This window comes from Triticum aestivum, chromosome 4D (genome assembly GCF_018294505.1).
Source record: "Triticum aestivum cultivar Chinese Spring chromosome 4D, IWGSC CS RefSeq v2.1, whole genome shotgun sequence".
NCBI classification, from domain to species: domain Eukaryota; kingdom Viridiplantae; phylum Streptophyta; class Magnoliopsida; order Poales; family Poaceae; genus Triticum; species Triticum aestivum.
The window spans coordinates 418593713-418609952 of record NC_057805.1 but is presented as its reverse complement, the minus strand read 5'-3'; the positions used below and the strand labels follow the sequence as shown (position 1 = coordinate 418609952).

Genomic DNA, 16240 nt, shown 5'->3' with positions numbered 1-16240 from the left:
CCACTAGCCTGTATTTAAACCACTAAGCGATAAGATCGAGGTGGCGATGGCGTAAACGGCTAGGTGTTGCGTGTGTGGTGTACGCTCCTACGAGAGCTGATCCCCTTCCTCCTCCTCCGCGTTCAACCTTGTAGCTCGAGATTCATGGATGCTGCCTAATACAAACCCTAGACCTTACAGAGAGCCACCTCTCGCTGGGCTTGCCGCGGGTCTTGCCGTTGTTCCCGGTGCTCAGCGTGGACGAAGACGACGTCGTCTACCTAATCTTCACTGATCTGGACGTGGCGGTCGATGGTCGAATACTGGAGTACAAAATGCAGTATCTGCTTCGCGTCGACATGCAGCACAACAAGGTCTCCTACCATCCGAAAAGTGGAGAGGAAATGCCTTTTCAACTCTTCCACAATGAAATTCTCGCCAGTGAGTGCAGTTCATACCTACGAAGCTAGCTAGCAAGTTAGAGGACCATCCGGTACTAGGTAGTACTTGTCCTACTGCTAGGTGTCTATTTTATTTTCTCGTATTGGGAAATGGATAAAACTAGAGGATATTGCGTGCATTGCTGCTGTAATTGGTTCATGACAATTTGTATTGATAACATCAGAATCAAATTAAAAATGCAAATGACTTACTCCCTCTGTATCAAAATGAGTACAAGAACGTCTTATATTTTGACAGTGTTAAAGAACGTCTTATATTTTGATGGAAGAGGAGGAAAGGATCTCTGCTTGAGAAGGCTACACATATAAAGGGCTGAAACTACTCGGCATTCTTGGAGTAACATTTAAAAAGATGGGACGCGACGTGGAGCGAGGGGGAGGCGATTCCTCACCTACCGGCATTAATGGCGACGCGACCGCCATTAATACCACCGCGGCCTTATCCCCTCCCGTTTCCCATCCTCATCCTCCCCATCTTAGATCGAGCCACGGTTCCCTGAGTGCCACGGACAGATCTGGCGAGCGAGATGGTGGGAGGGGCGCGACGCGGGGCGAGGGCGCGGCGACTGCGACCGGCGCATCAGGTGGCGGCGCCGCCCCAGCCTCCGCCACCGGTGGCGACGCTCCCGAAGATCGATGCGTCGTTGCCGGAAGCGCTGGTGGAGATGCGTCGGGTGGTGAGGGAGAGATTCCCGAACCGCTCCAAGTGGCCCGACATCTTCATGGAGAACCTTCGGCATGCGACGTTCGAGGAGCGCGCTCACTTTGCGGGCGACGACGGCGGGATGGACTACGAGTTCATCTTCTGGGTGATTCAGGAGGCGGAATCATCAGACCCGAGGCAGGCGGCGAGATGGGCGCGTTTCAAGACAGCTCACCGTCAAGGCCCACCATCCGCCCTCCGTCGGTGCTGCAGATCTCCCGCATCCCTCCAGAAGCGCTTCCGCCGGGGGTCGTCCTCCCCAGGGTCCCTTGAAGCTTCCGCAATCCGGCGCATGGGCCTTGCAGGATGCCCCCGCCCTGCAAACAAGGCGCAGGAGGACCAGGGGATCCACCTTGGAACCCCACCATGGTCGGGTGATCGCGGGGAGAAACCCCGTACAAAGGTACAAAACAATCGACCCAAATCCCGTTCATGTGCCTTGCTGAATTCTCGATCTGAAGTTCATTTGATTGGGGATTCCCAAATTGTTTTGGGTGGGGAATTTAGTAAAACGATTGTCCCGGATACAATTGGAAGGGTTGTCCCTTCGATTAGTCCTTGCAATTCTTCATGCACGTCTGGAACACCCCGAAACACTCATGGTGTTCTGTTTCCGGCGACCCATGCGGACTCCGACGACCTCGCTTTTGCAAGGACGGCGGGACTGTGTTCAAACCAACCAGTCACTGTTGTAGGGCCGACCCCCACCCCATCTCCGTTGATCCGTGGATGTGTGGTTGGGAGGAAAACGGGTTTTCAAAAGACGTGTTCTGAGCCAGTGAGCGGGTTTGGAGAGGAGGTGGCGATTTTTTTTGGCCAGCTCTGGGTTATCCCCTCCCCGACCCGCAGTTGCCGCCTACATAAACCTAGGCAGGCTCCCCCGAACCCTAGCTACGCCGTCCCCAAACTGTTTTGGGTGAGAAAAGATTTGTTCCGCTCGAAGATATTCTCGGTTCAAGACTATTTTCCGGTTGCATCGGTTGGTCCTTTCGACCCCATACCTACCACTTTCAAGATCTCTACTGAGGCACTAGGATTCCCTAGATCGTTTGTTGAAGCTGTGAGGAGAGGGATGGAAAATCGTGGTCAGATGCCACAGCGGAATCGCCGGCCACCACCGGGGAAGAAACCCAATCCCCAAGAGGGGAAATCCACTGCCTCTTCCTTGGGCAACACCGGGAAACCAGGTCTGCAAGGGGCGCCCAAACCAACCCAGGGGAACCAAGCCCAAGCTGTCCCTCCGACGACTGCCCCACCACCTCCTCCCCCCTCCAGCGGTACAGATCCTCGACCCCAAATACAAGGATATGATCTGTTTCAACTGCAGTTTGCCTGGACATTATGTGGGGAATTGTGTAGAGGCAAAAAAATGCTTTATCTGCGCTGGGAACCACAACGTCAACAATTGCGCTGCCTGGGCAAAACCACAACCTGCTGCCACTTATTTTGGTAGTGCTGCTTCAGGTCTAGGATTTTACCATGTTGAAGTTCCTGTGGCGGCTCAATCTAGCTGGTTAAATTACAAGAACTGTGCTGTTCTCAAGGTGATTAAGGGAGAGGTTTCTGTCTCGGATCTACTAACTCAGTTAAATGGGATCTTTTGTAAGAACAAAGAGTGTCCATGGCAAATCAGGGAGCTGGAGAACAAGAAATTCGTGCTGAGATTTCCCCCTTGGAAAAATGTGGATGACCTAATTGAATTTCCCCCTTTTGAGCAGCCAATTGCTGGTGTATCTGTCAAAATCTGTGAATGGGAAGGAATGTTGGATGAATTTGGAGCACTAACTGAAGCTTGGGTACAGATTGAAGGAATTCCACCCAAGTGGTGCGCCTGGAAAGTCTTTGCCCAGATCACAGCGTGTTTTGGAATACTGGTGGATGTGGACTGGAATGGTATTTTCAAGAGCTTCTATGAAATTATTCGAGTCAAAGTTGCCTGCAGAGATCCCAGGAAGATTCCTTTCGAGAGATTGGTGGAGATGAAAAAGAAATTATACCTGTTGTTCTTTACAGTGGAAGGGTTCGAGCAGAATGATGAGGATGCTGATGGAGGGGATGATGATCCAGATCTGGATAATCTTGAAGGAAATGATGGAAATAACAATAAGGATACTGAGGACAAGGAAGGATTGGAAGAAGACAATGATGAGGCGATTGATGAACTGGACAAGGCCAATTTCCCTACCAAGACAGCCACATCTTCTAGCTCGAGCAAAAACAAGTCTCAAGTGGCTGCTTCTGCAGTGGAAGTCCATCAGGTTAGCATGAGTGATGTGATACAAGGAGAGATTAATGATGACCTCGAAGATTGGACCCCGATGAAGGCTGGTGGAGATGAAACTGAGCCAACTTCAAGGTTTGAAAAGTCCAATGCTCTGTCAGTCCATTTGGACTACTGTTCGAAACAACTTAGTAAGTTTGAGATGGAGGAATTTGATGTGGAAGAGGAAAACATCAATATGGAAATGGAATGCTTACCAGAAGATCTAACATTAGCAATGAATTCAGTGAAAAGATCCTTGTTAGAATCACTAGAGAGGGCGGACTCGGTGGTCAAGAAGAAACTCAATATCAAGAACTCACCTACTTGGGGCCCAGTGTTGGCTGGCAAACCTATGACCAGAAAGCATGGAGATGTAAAGATCATGGACAAGGCCGCGGCATACATGATGAAGAAGAACTTGGAAATGCCGGCCACGTTTAAAGGTAAATCTTTTGCGACCCTTGATCCTAATGAACTTGCTTCTCATACTGCTAAAGTTGACCTATGCATTAGTAATAGTGAAGAGGAACAAAATAATATCATTCTGGACCTGATTGACAGAGAGAAAATTAGATGTTTACAATTTGCTGATGAAAACCCGGAGATTGTTCTCCCTGATAGCCTAGATCTATTGGATACAAATGACCTTCCTCCTGTTTCTGGGAAAGAGGACATTCCACATACTGAAGCAGGTGGCACTGCTGTTTCAGATGTAGAATGCCCTGTCTTGAATACTAAGAAAAAGCCTTGTGGCTTATCTCATCCATTTAAAATAAAATGATAGGGGCTTTTTGAAATATTCGTGGTCTAGGACAACCTGGAAAAATCCAGTGCCTAGGAGATTTCATTTGTAATAACCATGTAGACTTCCTGTGTTCCTCTGAAACCAAAAGAGAAAATATTGATGCTCATGTCCTTAATGGCATTTCTGGTAGGATAGCTTTTGACTGGCATTATCTTCCTGCTATAAACACGGCTAGTGGGATCCTTGTGGGTCTTAAAAGTGACTTGTTTGAAGTAATTGGTTTTATTAATAAGAAATTTTGCATTGTGGCAACTGTGAAAAACAAATCAGATGGTTTCATGTGGCATCTTGTTGCTGTATATGGTACCTCATATAACGAGTTTAAGCTTGATTTCTTTGCTGAATTACATGATATCATGGATGGCTTACTTACCCACTTTTACTTGGGGGAGATTTCAATTTAGTTAGGTCCACGGTTGACAAGAACAATGGTGTTATTAATAATCAGTTTTCTTACCTCTTTAACGACTGGATTAACTAATGGTGTCTTATGGAGACTAATATTGCAAATAGAAAGTATACCTGGAGTAATAATCAAGACAGTCCCATTTTTGCAACTATAGATAGGGTTTTTGCTTCCATTTCCTGGGATGCTCACTTCCCCTTGTCGGCTGTTACTGCACTCCCTCGCGTAGGGAGTGATCATACACCTTTGTTGTTGGACACAGGAGCTCGGAGGGTTACCTCCCCGAGAAAAAAATGGTGATCGATACCTGGAACACTCCGGTTCCTGGAAAAATAGCCATGGATATTTGGATGAATAAGAGTAAACTATTTAGGAAAAAAGCTAGAGGCTGGAGTATTAACATTGAGGCGGAGATTAAGAAAAAGAAAAGAGAGCTTTTGCTTGAATTTGACATTCTTGATGTGTTTTCTGAGAGAAATCAACTTGACAACAGAGATAAGGTTAGAATGGAGGAAATTAAGAAAGAACTCACACAGATTTGGAGCAAAGAAGAAACTGCCTTGTGGCAGCGCTCCAGGGATCATAGAATTACTGATGGGGACAAAAATAATGCATATTTTCATGCGATGGCCAACCATAGCATAGAAAAAACCATTTATCTGAGTTAATTGGAGAAAATGGCCCAGTTTACACCACTCAGGAAATGTTGGGGGTGGCTACTACCTACTATAAAAACTTGTTTTGTTTTGAAAACAAGCATAATATTTGCCTTGGTCCTTCCTTTTGGGAGGAAAACGAGTTAGTTACCCAGGAAGAGAATGACCTCTTGCAGAAAAACTTTTCCGAAGAGGAGATTAAGGAGGCGATATTTGAGTCTTATGCCCATGGTGCCCCCGGTCCGGATGGACTGTCCTTCTTGTTCTATCAAACCTTTTGGGGTGTGATTAAAAACGACTTTATGGCCCTGGTTAGAGACTTTGAGACAGGGAAACTAGATTTACAACGATTAAACTTTGCCCTGATTGTGCTTATTCCTAAAGAAGTTGATGCCAGGGAAATGAAGAAGTTTCGCCCTATTAGTTTGAGCAACTGTGGGGTTAAGATTTTCTCTAAAGCCATGACCAATAGGGTCTCCCCTGTTGGGCGCAGGTTGATTTCTTCTAATCAAACTGCATTCATTAAAGGGAGATACATCTTAGAGAGTGTGGTGATGGCCCATGAAGTGATCCATGAGATTAAAAATCAGGATCGCAAGGTTTAGTTCTCAAATTAGATTATGAGAAGGCATATGACAGAGTTAGTTGGGAATTCCTTTTTGATATGCTTCATTCGAGAGGTTTTGGTCCAAAATGGATTGCTTAGATTAAAAGCACCCTTGTTAATAGCACTTTCAGTGTGAGAATTAATGACACAACTGGTCCCTACTCGCTTGTTGTTTAATCTAGTTGCTGATGTTTTTACTAAAATGCTCAAGAAAGCTACTTCTCAAAATCTAATTTCTGGGCTTCTGCCCCATGTGATCCCTGGAGGTGTGGTTAGTCTGCAGTATGCAGATGACACCATACTCTTCTTGGAAAATTCTGTGCAAAAAGCAAGGAATTTTAAATAGCTTCTGTCATGTTTTGAAAACCTGTCTGGGATGAAAATCAACTTCCACAAAAGTGATCTCATGACTATAAATGTAGACGATGCAATTGCTAATGAATTTGCACAAATTTTCTGTTGTAAGAAAGGATCGTTCCCTATTAAGTACTTGGGAGTGCCTCTGCACTATGATAAGTTAAAAAGGGAAGACCTTTAGCCTATCATTGATAGAATCATTAAAGGGATCTCTGGCTGGCTGGGAAGATACCTCACTTATAAAGGGAAAATTATCTTATTGTGTGCTTGTGTGATTAGTATTCCTGCTTATTTGATGTCTGTGATCAAGTTTCCTAAGTGGGCAATTAATGCAATTAACTCCCAGATGGCTCATTTCTTTTAGGGAAATATAGGAGACCAGCACAAATATCACCTAGCTAATTGAGGCTTAATCACTAGGAGGAAGGAGTTTGGAGGTTTGGGGGTCCCCAATATCAAGGAATATAATATGGCCTTGTTAGCTTCTTGGGGTAAAAGATTTTTTAATAACCCTGATTCAGATTGGTCTAAGCTTCTGCTGTATAAGTATCGTGTTAATTCTCCAAATCTCCTCTGGGCTAAAAGTGAAGGGGGGTCTACCTTTTGGAAGAGCATTACTTGGGCTTTGGCAGCTGCAAAAACTTTTTATACATGGAGATTGGGGAATGGAAAACTCATTAGTTTTTGGCATGATGTGTGGGTAGGGGGTTGTTCCCTTAAGGTACAGTTCTGGGACTTATTTTGTATTTGTAACCAGACTGGTTACACTGTAGCCCAAGTTTGGGATGAAAATGATTTGAAACTAACTTTCAGGAGGTGTGTTGATCACTTTGGTATGAAACGCTGGGATCAACTTGTCTGTGTGGTCAAACAACATCCCCTAGTAGATGAAGCGGACACCCCAATCTGGGGCTTAGAACCAAATGTGGTTTTCTCAGTTAAATCCTTTTATAAACAAATCAATTTTGGTGGTGTAGTTCCTGACATTAGTCCTAAGATGTGGAAAATCCTATGTCCACAGAACATTCATATATTCTTGTGGCTATGTGTTCACAACAAGATACTTACTAGAGATAATCTTGCGAAGAGGAGGGAAGTGGAAGACCCTTCCTGCTTATTTTGTTCGGAATTTGAAACTGTTCAACACCTGTTGTTTGATTGTGTGGTGGCTCAGCAAGTTTGGAACCTTATTGCAGAAATTTTTAATATTGATAGAATGTCTGGCTTTGCAAAAATTATGTCCTTTTGGCATATGCATAAAGAAAAAGCTGTTTTGAATCTGGTAACAACTGCTGCCTTGTGGAGCTTGTGGAGACTAAGGAATGAATTTTGCTTTCAGGGGCGCAAGTGGAGGAGTGTGAAATGCATTCTTGCAAAACTAAGCTGCTTTTTACACCAATGGAAAGTTCTCTGCGACGATGGGCAAGCAAATCTTCTGCAACGATGCATCCTCCTGCTGGACAAACGACGTGGGGAACTCCTCTGGATTGCTTGGAGGTGAGGCTGGAGGGGACCAACTGAAGAATCAGGGCGATGGAGATGGTGGATCATCCCTGAAGATCTGATTTGGACCCATTCTTCTTCGTTTCCTGTTTTCCTGTTGGACCTCTGTAATAATTCAGTTTGGACACTGGTGCCTCTAGGCGTAATCTGCTATGTTGGTTGTAGGTTATTTTCGGCGAGTTAGATGCTTTGTAATATTCGGGTCGTTTCGGACTTTGTATTACTTGTGACTGGTTGTGGTCTGCTTCATTCTATAAAAATGGGGCAGGGGGGCAACCCCCTTTCTTTCAAAAAAACATATAAAGGGCTCATCTGCGAAAAGTCACAACCGTCACACTCCTTGAGACTGATGTGGCAACGGTCAAAGCGACACGTCGTCAGGTCAACGTTGGCCAGGCGAGCGTGGGAGCTGTGATGGGCGGCTAGAAATGTTTTGAGGCCCAAAACAACAGTCTTGAAGATATAGGACTAATTTGGCATACATCAAATAGTTATAGAACTTATAATGCATCTTACTCGAAGACGAAACGGAAGGGGTACTTGTTTTAGCGAAGTGTGATTGCTTGTTAGGGCATCTACAGTGCAGGGACTCTTGTATAGACGCTAACAGTAAATAAAAAATGAATTTTATGTTTAACGCCCGAGTAAGAGTCTCGGGCTCTCCAACGCTCAGCGCTATAGACAGGCGCTAAACGGCTTAAAAAACGCAACGGGGGATGCGTTAGCATCAATCTCTCCAACGCAGAGGCGCCGTATCAAGCTGTTGTAGTTTGTTGAGATTACCATATTTCCTCTATTTTTTAGCGTTTACACTAGCGCCCGGCTCAGCTCAAACAAACAAGCGGCGTCGACGCAAGTGGAAATCCCATGATCGGGTTTGGCTCAGGTGCAGGGGTCACAACACGGATTAATATGCAGGGCCAATAATCAAGTGACAGATGTCCCGGTGGGACCAACTAATAAAGCCTTCTTATTTCTCTCTATACCTGATTCTCAATCTTCTTCGTTCTTCTTCTAGACTAGAGACCATGAATCCGATCGAGGCCAAGGTGGCGGCGGCGCAAGGCTGAGGTGATGGTGTGGGCGGCCAAGGCGGGGCCGCGGAGGACGACATCACAAAGCTGAGGGGCACGCAGCGATTAGACTTCAGTCAAAAAAACGCAGCGATTGGACCATGGTTCCTTAGGTAGTGGAGATGGCAGCACCCATAGCGTTGAATTCACAGTCCTCATGCACGGAGGTGAGTTGGAGCGGCGGAGCACATCCTCCGTCTTGGCCGCCTTCACGCAGCACGGGGAGCTTCATTTGTGTGGCGGCCGGCGGCCGGCGGCGACGGCGTCATCGTCAATGGGATGACAGCTAGCTACTTTCTCGAGGAAGCACCCTAGTATTACAAACGTTGATTTCATAGGACGTGAAGGTTCATGGTCTCTACCCTTGATTAATGGTGGAGTAGAAGATTGAGAACCAGGAAACTGGTAGAATAAAAAGAGAGAAGTAAAAAGGCTTTATTAGTTGGTCCCACCGGGACATGTGTCACTTGATTATTGGCCCTGCATATTAATCCGTGCTGTGACCTCTGCACCTGAGCCAAACCCTCCATGATCGGCCAGGAATCGATCGAAACGGCCAGGATTGGGACCCTAGCGCCCATCCTAAGAGCCTGCGTTGTAGATGCCCTTAAACTCCTTGGAAAAAAAATAATGCTCATTAACGTCAGACGGCATTTGAAAGTCCAACCTGTATCAAACGTGCCATGAAAGACTTCCTCTCGCTTTCCTCCCTAAGAGCAACTCTAGCAGACCCGTATAATGCCGACCCGCATATGGCGTTTACAGTTCGACGTAGAACTGTTTTGCGGGTCGAAATCGTGCGCGGCAGAGTAGACCCCGTATATGAAACTATATAATTTGAAGAAAAAAACTTTTGCGGGAGAAATTGTAACCACACTAGTTCATCGCATACTACGTGATCATACACTAGTTCATCACATACCACATGATCATACATACTACATTCTACCACTACTACTAGAGGGGGGTGGGGGGTCTCGCGGCGGCGAGGCCGAGGTCGATGTACCAAAATGGACGAGCTCGCGGCCGAGGATGGCGCGGTGGAGGAGCTCGGTCCTCCTCGTCGGAGCTGACGATATCAATGAACTTCTGTCTCTGCTCCTCGCGGATACGCCGCCACTCGTCGTCCTTGTCCTTCGCGGCAAGGTTGGCCGCGACGGCCTGCTGGAGCAGGAGGTCTTCCAGCTCCTCATCATGGCGACGACGCTCCGCCTCCTCGCGCAAGCTCCGTTCGGCAATGGCGGTCGCGACCGCGTCGACATCGGCCACGAAATCTTCTGGCCCTACGACGCCTCAGCGCTCGATATCCTCCGGCTCCTGCTTGACGGCGACGATCTCGCGGTCCTCCGGCTCCTCCAACCACTCCCTCTTCACGGGGAGAAGCGTCGCGCCGGAGGAAGGGCCCGCGGCCGAGGAGGGAGACCGGAGGAGCTCGTGCCGGCGGTCATACTCCTCTGTCTCGCGACAGAGGAGCCTTGACGGCGGCTCGAGGCCCTGGTTCGTCCACTTCCTCGTCATGCACTTCCTCGCGCCGTCCGCGCGGACACACCGTTCGCGCTCGGGGCCGCCGCTGCCGCCGGAGCTACCGCCGGAGTTCTACATACAGCCCCACATGGCATTTCGAGGCGGAAGGGGGCACACCGACGGCGAGAAATGCGGGGAAGAAAGTGAGGAATCGCGGTGAAACGCGGCGGCGGGGGTATAGCGTTTCGACCCGTATCTGCCCCGCAAACCCGTAGATATACTGCTTCGGGGGGGTGGTTTGCGGGCCGCGGTAAAAATTTTTACAAGTCAGACGAGTATACGGGCTCTGTTCTGGCCAGAAAATTGGGTCGAGCCCCTATACTCGCATGAATTATGCGGGTTGGCGAGATATACGTGGTATGCTAGAGTTTCTCTAACTCTAGACGGTTAGGGCAAACTCTACCCTCCATGCTTCATCGACGAGCCGGTGGATTCGTCTTCCCTCTGCCTGCGGCTCCGGTGGCCAGTGGCTGGGAGGGAAATCTCGGTGCATTCGCTTCGGTTATTTGTTTATGTTAGGATTGTTTAAGTCATCGTAGGTGCGTCGCTCGGGGGGATGGCGACGCTTCTTCTTCGAGATTGTCTTTCGGGCTCCAACCCTCCTCGAGTTCGTCCGCCTGGACGTAGTCGACGGAGCTCCGGCATAGATTCCTACCGTCTCCTTGGGGGCGGTGAGGTTATGGGTTTTTGACATGTGGCAAGATTTAGTGTTAGGTGCTTCAAATCCATGCAGGGTTCAACAGCGACGACTGCGATTTCAGGGCGCCGGTCCTTAGGGACACGTGCACGAAGACTTTCCGGATGTCATCATCAAGTTCAAGCCGGCTCCGATAAGGGAGCGGCGACAGCGGCGCGTCGACGGCTTGTTCTGGCGGCAATAGTGTCCATTCGGTGATCTCGAAATCTCGATGCGTTGTTTGTTATGTTTGAGATGCTTTGTAATTCCGGTGATTTTCATAATAGACCTGATCCTTTTCTCAAAAGAAAAAAAACATCAGTCGGCATTTTTTTTGTCTTTTTTAAACGAAAAGAATGCTTGTTTTAGCAGTGGAACGTGGCCAAATTAACCGTGCATCACCGGTCGCTCGCTTGGTGCGACCCGACCCAACCCAACCCAACCCAGGCACGGCCAACCCGACCGAACCCACCGACGCGGCGGCGAGCTCTCCGAGTGCGAGAGCGGCCGTGGGACTGTCCACACCGCGGGAGGGACCGTGAGCTAGCTAGTGCTGGCCTGCCCACTCTCTCACTAGTCACTCCCCACACCGGCGCGGCGCCACCTCCCTCTTCCTTCTCATATGGTCTCCCGCCGCGCGCCCCACACCCACCGCTAGCGAGCCTGCCCCACTTCAACCCACCCATGGCCGCGGCGTCGTTCGCCCGCCTCTTGCCGCCCCTCCTCTCCCTCCTCCTCCTCGCCGGCGCCGCGCGGGGCAAGACGGTGAAGAGAGACGGTACTTGCTCGTTCCTCTTCCGCCCCCCTCGTTCGAGCGAATCGATCCCTCCCGGCAGGCCCCTTGATGCGATTACAGCGAGATGGGCTCTGTACTAGCTGTTTGCTGGGGGAAGATCTGACCCAGCCTCGCGCGTAGGACGCTGCATTCCCCTGCTGGTTCGTTAGAGGTGCTGAATTGGGCGTCCGCTTGTTAGGTTGCCGAATTTGGCTCCCTGGCACTGACGGTTGTAGGTTAGTTTCAGCATCTGTGAAGCTGAGACCCTGCCTGGACACTTAGCGTGACAGTAGGATCTATCCTTGTTTATCTCATTATTAGGTGGTTAAATTCGCCGTGCTTTAGATAATTGGTGCTCATGGCACTTAAGTTTCTGTGCCAGTGATGCATGATCTCTGAAAGAAAATGAGCTGGCGATGTCATATGTTAACTAACACAAATCGGGGGCTCACCTGGTGCCAAGCGATAATTGGCCTGGACTTCATGATTCAGTTGTAGCTGAATGAAGGCCCGGTACGCTGCCTACTTTACGATGCGCTATCTGGTGTAGTATGTATCATTTTCCCTGGTTGCATAAGATATTACTTGGTGCTTGATAGCAGGAGAAATTTGTCTGTTAATAGAGGCATAGACATTATGCAGAATTAGAAACTTACGGTGACCGTTCAGTAGTTGCTCGGCGACTGTCCGAACTGAACTTGTGTTTGTGCTGCAGTGAAAGCGTTGAATGAGATCAAGGCTTCACTAGGATGGAGAGTTGTCTACTCATGGGTCGGCGATGACCCTTGTGGGCATGGTGACCTTCCCCCCTGGTCCGGTGTGACATGTACTCAGCAAGGGGATTACAGAGTTGTCACCGAACTGTAAGACATGTCTTCATTTCTTGACTTTACTCTCTCTTTTTATGTTGGCATATATAAAATTTTGAAGGATATTTTACAGTGACTAGCATTTTCATGTAAAAGGATATGAAACTGTCGTTACATATTTAGTTTAGTACGCTCCTTTGCATACAGAAACTCAATTCATACTTGTAATCCATCCATGGTGTAGCCTTGTAACTACCTGAGATATGTCAAGCTACAGAAAAGTCATTCCTTGAACAACTTTCTTGCTTGAAATCTTTAAGATGCAATGTCAGCCTGAAGAACTGCAGTCAACCATTCATTCTTGTACGTTCCAACTATAAACCATGAAATCTTCAAGATGCAATCTCAACCTGAAGAACTGCAGACAACCATTCGTTCTTGTACATTTCAACTATAGACCATGACCAGGACTAGGAAAAACTAATAAATCATGCGGTCATGCCATGTATCTTGCCTTGTACTTCAAACCTACTCTGACAGTAGTATTTTTAAACTATTCTGGTACCAGTTAAAGGGAAAGTGGTGTACTTTTCTTGTATGGTAAATTCGCCATTCCTATGTTCGAGATAATTGAATAAATAAGATTTTTAGCATAACATAATCTTTGACCAATCGATGCATGTTGCATATGGATGTTAACTTTATTAATTGCACAATCATGCACTTTGTCTGAAGCTTTTGTGTACTGTTCAAGTTAGAGCGACCATATTATACCACTTTACCTTATTTCAGGGAAGTCTATGCTGTATCAATAGTTGGTCCATTCCCTACAGCGGTAACAAACCTGCTGGATTTAAAAAAACTGTAAGGACTTTTTCCTTGTTACCACTGCTTTTATTCTCCTGTTCTGTGTATGCATCTTGATGCGTGTGACAATGAACTGTTGGCATTTTTGTATCTACTAAGTGTAACAAGAACTTTTTCCTGTTCACCGCTACTCTGTCTTCTGTATAAGTGTCGTGATGCACATAGCGATAACCTGTCGGCATGATTGAAGTGATGGATTTCTTAATGTCAAGTTTGTAGTGTTTTAGCATAACCATCACTCCATCAGCACAAGTACATGCATGGCAAGACATCCATGCAGATGTATATATTATTGTGAAAGTTTATGTTTCTGTTTATGTAATATGTCATGGTTTCTGAATTTACGTAGATCATTAGCCAGAATTTAGGAACTAGCGTATTCTGAAAACATTACCTAACTTAACATCAGCTTTTTATTGTGGCTGAGTTACACTTTTCTGTGTACCAAGTGTTTATTCCATTTATACATTGTAGAAGTATCTTTTTCCCCAAAAAACTATATTTGAGACTAAAGTTGGTTATTTTATCAGAGACTAGACGTGGTTATTTTATCAGACTAAAGGCTGAACTAAACATCTTTGTAATTTTGACCTATGTTACCTCATCTTTAACACATCCTTGAACTGAGAACAGTTGAATTTTTGTAACTATAGGGATCTCCACAATAATAAGTTGACGGGGCCAATTCCTCCACAGATCGGACGGCTGAGACACCTCAAGATATTGTAAGTATGGAATGTCTTTGTGTTTACCGAGGTACATTTGGATGCTAGTTTGGCGAATTGTTTTAGTTCTCGCTGTACAAAACATTCCTCTCAGTTTCTGTATTCTTCCAGTGTCCCTGGATAATGCTGTATTGAATCATAATTATTTTGTTGGCATTATGGTTCAGATTTCAGAGCTGCCTATTTTGAATACAGTTGTTCTTCAGCTAAGCAATTTCGTTCATACTTTTAGGAACCTGAGGTGGAATAAGCTTCAAGATGTGCTCCCGCCCGAAATTGGTGACCTAAAGAAACTTACACACTTGTAAGTTCAGTTTTGGAATGAACTGGATTAAATACGTCTCAGTTTCTGTGCCTCTGACTACTACTACTGTTCAGGTATTTGAGCTTCAATAACTTCAAAGGTGAAATCCCTGTGGAGCTTGCAAACCTACCAGAACTACGCTATCTTTATCTTCATGAGAACCGCTTTACTGGGCGAATCCTCCCTGAGCTTGGGACTCTCAAAAATCTTCGTCACCTGTAAACTTCCATCCCAGCTTCTTTCTCTCAAGTTCACATGAAAAAATATCTGTACTAGCAAATATTAAGTCCTTTCTCTGCAGCATATGATGAATTATAAACCCTCTCCTTTTGCAGTGATGTTGGTGGCAACCACTTGATAGGCACTCTGAGGGAAGTCTTCAGCATTGAGAATGGTTTCCCCTCCTTGAGAAACCTGTAAGCAGAAATTTTAGAAGCTACCGATTTGTTCTCTCCTGACTGGAGGATGCTGTCTTCCTAAGCTAGTAGGCTGACTGCTACATTGTGCTCTGCAGATACATTAACAATAATCAATTGGCTGGAGTGGTGCCAGATCAGATTGCGAATTTGACCAACCTTGAGATCTTGTAAGTTTTTTCACAAGTTAAAGTCAACGCTGTACCAAGACACCATCATAAACTCCAGTTTTCTTTTCCCATTGGGAAGATATCACGCAAAAAAAGAAGGGAGAATCAGAATCACCTGATTATCCTTGTGTGTTATGCAGGCACTTGTCCAATAATAGGCTGATTGGATCGATATCGCCAAAGCTAGTTCAGATCCCAAGATTGACATATTTGTGAGCCCTGCTGCTTAAACTTTCTAAAATTCTGTCTAGTGTTTGATCGATGTGAATCTTCCTCTTTCATCTGGTTCTGGCGTTCTCAACCGCTATGATTTTTGGCAGGTATTTGGACAGTAACAACTTCATTGGAAGGATTCCTGAAGGGTTATACAAGCATCCATTTCTGAAGGAGCTGTACGTTGGCTTTAGAATCTCAACTTTTTCTCAAACAAATTCCTTTCATACTATCGAATAGAATTATTCTACGTGCGCAATTGCTGAGGTGCACATGTATTGCTGCAGGTACATTGAGGGGAACCAGTTTAGGCCAGGAAGCAGATCAAAAGGAATGCACAAGGTGCTCGAGTTACCCGAGGCCGACCTCACGGTCTAACCAGGCTCATGAAGTGTGGGCCTGCTGTTTATTCTGCACGACAGCAGCCACCTTTCTACATCTCCACACGACGCAGTTGCGAAACGCACGCGGTATTTTAGGACGTACTTATACTTACAAGTCTGTCTAGGACACATCTAGATGTGACATAGTTATGTCACATCTAAGCTGATTTTCATTCTGGTTGTGGTCTATTTTTTTTTGTCCAAGTTTTTTTTGTTTCTTGTTGCTGCATTATATATTTGTGGGAGCTTAGATGTGACATCCTTAAAAAACATCTAGATGTGAATTAGACAAACCGTATGATGATGTATATGTATACTAAGTAGTATTACGTCGACCATGTTTCTCACTGCGCTGTTTAATGATAAGTTTACGCGTACAAAGGCACCTGCATAAAATATGAAAATCGGTGAAATCCAGAGCCAGAATTACGATCCTGTCACGGAATAGTGTACAGGCTGTGCTGCTTTTTCCTGTATCTACGACGGAGAGGCGTCCTCCTTGAGAATCAGATGCGTCGCCAGCTGCATGGCACCGACAGCCATGGATGGTGTGGCCGGCCGGTGT

General features: G+C 46.4%; 2 protein-coding genes across 3 annotated transcripts; both read left to right on the top strand.

The window, feature by feature from the left end:
* The first annotated feature begins 827 nt into the window (after positions 1-827).
* Positions 828-8030, top strand: LOC123100161 (uncharacterized). Of its 2 annotated transcripts, none has more exons than XM_044522128.1 (2): positions 828-1546; positions 7577-8027. In XM_044522128.1, the coding sequence occupies exons 1-2, from the start codon at positions 968-970 to the stop codon at positions 7736-7738; spliced, it is 741 nt and encodes a 246-aa protein (XP_044378063.1). In that variant the 5' UTR covers positions 828-967; the 3' UTR covers positions 7739-8027. The 2 variants fall into 2 exon arrangements, with proteins under 2 accessions (XP_044378063.1, XP_044378064.1); XM_044522129.1 differs by lacking the exon at positions 828-1546 and adding an exon at positions 3428-3849 and having other exon boundaries at positions 7577-8030.
* Positions 8031-11485: 3455 nt separating this feature from the next.
* Positions 11486-16022, top strand: LOC123098284 (probable leucine-rich repeat receptor-like protein kinase At2g33170). Its single transcript, XM_044520238.1, has 11 exons — positions 11486-11791; positions 12504-12651; positions 13390-13461; positions 14118-14189; positions 14422-14493; positions 14568-14711; positions 14829-14909; positions 15008-15079; positions 15220-15291; positions 15400-15471; positions 15580-16022. The coding sequence occupies exons 1-11, from the start codon at positions 11698-11700 to the stop codon at positions 15668-15670; spliced, it is 990 nt and encodes a 329-aa protein (XP_044376173.1). The 5' UTR covers positions 11486-11697; the 3' UTR covers positions 15671-16022.
* Positions 16023-16240: the final 218 nt, after the last annotated feature.

Bases quoted from the DNA above. Each gene is read 5' to 3' on its own strand.
- LOC123100161 (XM_044522128.1), top strand. From the start codon at position 968: ATGGTGGGAGGGGCGCGACGCGGGGCGAGGGCGCGGCGACTGCGACCG. The intron at 1,547-7,576 runs GTACAAAACAAT...TTTTGCTTTCAG, and splicing joins GGGAGAAACCCCGTACAAAG to GGGCGCAAGTGGAGGAGTGT.
- LOC123098284 (XM_044520238.1), top strand. From the start codon at position 11,698: ATGGCCGCGGCGTCGTTCGCCCGCCTCTTGCCGCCCCTCCTCTCCCTC. The intron at 14,712-14,828 runs GTAAACTTCCAT...CTCCTTTTGCAG, and splicing joins CTCAAAAATCTTCGTCACCT to TGATGTTGGTGGCAACCACT. The intron at 15,080-15,219 runs GTAAGTTTTTTC...TGTGTTATGCAG, and splicing joins TTGACCAACCTTGAGATCTT to GCACTTGTCCAATAATAGGC.